This window comes from Gavialis gangeticus, unplaced genomic scaffold (genome assembly GCF_001723915.1).
Source record: "Gavialis gangeticus isolate Ggan-Ray unplaced genomic scaffold, GavGan_comp1, whole genome shotgun sequence".
In the NCBI taxonomy this organism is placed as follows: domain Eukaryota; kingdom Metazoa; phylum Chordata; order Crocodylia; family Gavialidae; genus Gavialis; species Gavialis gangeticus.
Window position 1 is genome coordinate 2,245,030 of NW_017728997.1, and position 3,182 is coordinate 2,248,211.

At 37.9% G+C, this 3,182-nt stretch overlaps 1 protein-coding gene across 2 annotated transcripts in view; it reads right to left on the bottom strand.

Moving 5' to 3' along the window:
- LMCD1 (LIM and cysteine rich domains 1) overlaps positions 1–3,182 on the bottom strand; it is a 70,494-nt gene that overhangs the window by 4,031 nt on the left and 63,281 nt on the right. The window contains exon 6 of one of the 2 annotated variants that reach the window (XM_019504699.1): positions 2,537–2,702. In XM_019504699.1, coding sequence (XP_019360244.1) covers positions 2,544–2,702 — 159 coding nt within the window. In that variant the 3' untranslated portion in view covers positions 2,537–2,543. Of the gene's footprint in view, positions 1–505; positions 2,703–3,182 lie in introns of those variants that run through there. The other variant, XM_019504698.1, reaches the window with a different exon arrangement.

Below are 3,182 nucleotides of genomic sequence, written 5' to 3' on the forward strand. Positions count from 1 at the left end.
AAAAAAAAAAAAAAAAAAAAAAAAAAAAAAAAAAAAAAAAAAAAAAAAAAAGCAGCCATCTCTGAGCAAAATAAGACTCCCCACGGTGGGAGAAAGAACTCAAAGATGTGTTATATATAGTGCCTATTAATTTAGTGGCATTTCAGGTTCATTGCATTAATTTATGCATTACCTAGATATGTATTGTTTACATGCACAACACACACTCACATCTCGAGAGGCAATTTGGCTATAACACAACAAGTTTTGCGCACAAATTGAAAATGCTTTCTTATCATGAACTTCTATTTACTTTATCAAAATAATGTTTTCCCACAGGATTCAGGCCACATTACCCCTTTCTTACATTGTGTAAGGTTGTTTTTTTATTTTTTTTTTTTGCCCTTCTTAATCTATTAAGGTATAACATTACTTTTTTTAATTAAAAAAAAGGATTTATAAAGTCCACGTCAGTTCAGCATCAATAATTCATGATACTATAATAAGTCAGTCAGTAAAACTGCAGTAGAACTAAGCCACAAGTTTTATTTTTCATTCACAATTGCTAACATTCAAAGCACGTTGACTACTTGTATCCAAAGCTATTCAAACAGGGCTTAATAATTCTTAGCATAACTTGGGAGTTGACACATCTGTTGATTTATAGCGTTCTACTGAGTTCACAGAAGTAACTGATACCCCCAAATAGTCAAAATATCCATGATACAATCAGAGATGAGTCATATTGACAAAACAGCCACAGGCAATCCCAGGAATATGCATTGTGTAGCTACCAAACAGACAATACATTTTCATCACTCCCAAGACTTATCACAACCTCAGAATTGTTGATGCTGTTGTTTTAGTCCTGGAGGTAGGATTTAATTTATTTATTTCAATGTCCTATGATGTCCAGGAATACCAATTAAAATCATGTTAGATAAGTTATTATCATCCATAAGAGATTTCCCTTTGAATTTTAATGTATATCTCCAAACAGACTCATGTTTAGATAAATCCATTCAAAAACTACCCCTACCCACAGATGTTGGCTTCTACTGATTCACTCAAATTGACAGATCTTTTCCATGTCAGAAGTGAAGCTGAGTTCAAAGTCAAACTAATGTACTATACATATGGGTGTTGACTTGCAAACAGCATGTGTGTTCAAATATGCAGCTGAAGAAGTGCAAAGTTCAGAGCTGGGTGTGTGCATCTAACTTTCAAAGTTGTAAGTTAATTAGCAATTAAAATTGGATTCATTTTTATATGTAGTACTATGATTGCAGTTATGCCCATATTCAGAGTGCACCTAATCTCTCCAAAGGAGAGATACAAGCATCTTACACATTTCAAAGAACGGTTAGTGAGCAAGTGTTAACTTATTACATGTCTAATTCTGCAATATTTTTGCAAACTATATTCCACTTCTTTTTAGAAAGTAATTTAGGTATGTAGAAACTAAGCAAATATAGACATACACATGTCAGTGATCTGGCTATTCTCTGTCTATTGAAAGAGTCAGATGAATGTGAGGGAGTGGTAACATGACAGATTGCTGGTTGTAATCCAGCACAGGATGGTGTTGTAAAAATTTGGGGGCCATTCAGTGGCTCATCTGATGAAAATTCAGCTGACGATTTCAATCCAGTATTTGGTGAATAGATAGCCATAGCCTGAAAACCACAAATGAAAGGGTTTTTTTTTTCTATTGTTTTGTGGAAATATTAAAGCACTATGGGAAAGGCTGGCATCACAGCACATATGACACAGTATGGCAGACTCTTCTCGTGAGAACATATGTTTCCAGGCCAAAAATATGGTGTTTGAGATTCACATTTTAAATGCCTTTCCTGCCTTTGAGACCAGTGTGTTACTAATCAGAGGAAACAGTGCCGCTTCCTACAGATCCACCAGCTGTAAAAGGCTTTGCAGGTGGATACAAAGTGAAGATCATATGAGCCTATGGGTGTGCTGCTATATATTCAGAATTGCCAGGAACATTTGTATTGAGCCAAATTTCAAAGAGATAGTTAGATTAGTCAGTGTTGTACAACTCTGCCATTAGTTTAGACATGCAAGGCTCTTAGAGGATAACTGAAACAATCGTCTTGCCCCCTACTCACTGAGGAAAACCAGTACACCAAATTGACCAGCTTTGTATGCCAAAATGTTAATTTTGAGAGCTATTACTTCAGAAAAGAATGCAGCAAGATCTTTCAGTTGGAAGTCTGGGTGAGGACTTCTTGGGTTCAAATAGCTCACCTGTTCTTACTATGAGGTTTAACCCAATGTGGATAAGCTACAGAAACTACTTATGTCAGTGGTTTAGGTTCTATTCCTTCCTAGTAAGAGTCGAAAGATCTCTTTCCCCTTCTTCCCTCCCTCCCCTGCATATGAATTTGCTTTTTGTTCCCCCCAAAAGAGTCATTTTTTTCCCTTCAAACCTGTTCAATTTAAGGGGGTTTCTAGTTGCCTGCTAGTGAACAGGCAGGGGTCTATTCTGAACATAATTCTTGTTTGAATCTAGGAGAACAGACTTTGTTTTTTCCATTACTTGGTGTTTAGGGATGCTTGCTTTTGCTGCAAGTTGTACAGAGAATCTTTCCTTTATCCAGGCTGAAAGATTTGCCAGCCAGCAGCGTCTCACACTCCAGGCAGGTAAAGTGTTTCTTGTGCCAGGTCAGCCCATTCTCTTGCTGGTAGTCCTCAGAGAATATTATCTGCAAGGCAAACAGATAACTGTTTGTTTCTGTTTCAGGCAGGATGGACGGGCATTGCAACCCCTTCATTATGTGAACAAAGAGCAGCGAGAAAAGAATTCGGACTATTTGCCGACAAAGCACATACATAAAGCCAAGAAGCCATACTATGCCACAACATTAACCAGCGTCTATTAAGAATACTAGATGCTCATTAGGGTTGTGTGAAATGGACCGTATTTGATTTGGATTCAGATTCGGTGTGAATTGGGGACAGCGATTCAATTAGTTGATCCAGATCCCTGTCCTGATTCAATTCAGCCGAATCTGAATCTGAAGATTCAATGCTGATTCGGAGAATCAGCAATTCTGCCATAGACACATCTTTAAATGTTTTTTCTACATACCTCAAGGTACCAGGCATGGCTCGTGAATGCTGAGATGGTGGGGCAGATGGAGTGTCCCACAGGGACCGTGTGTGTGTGTGTGGGGGGGGGGGGG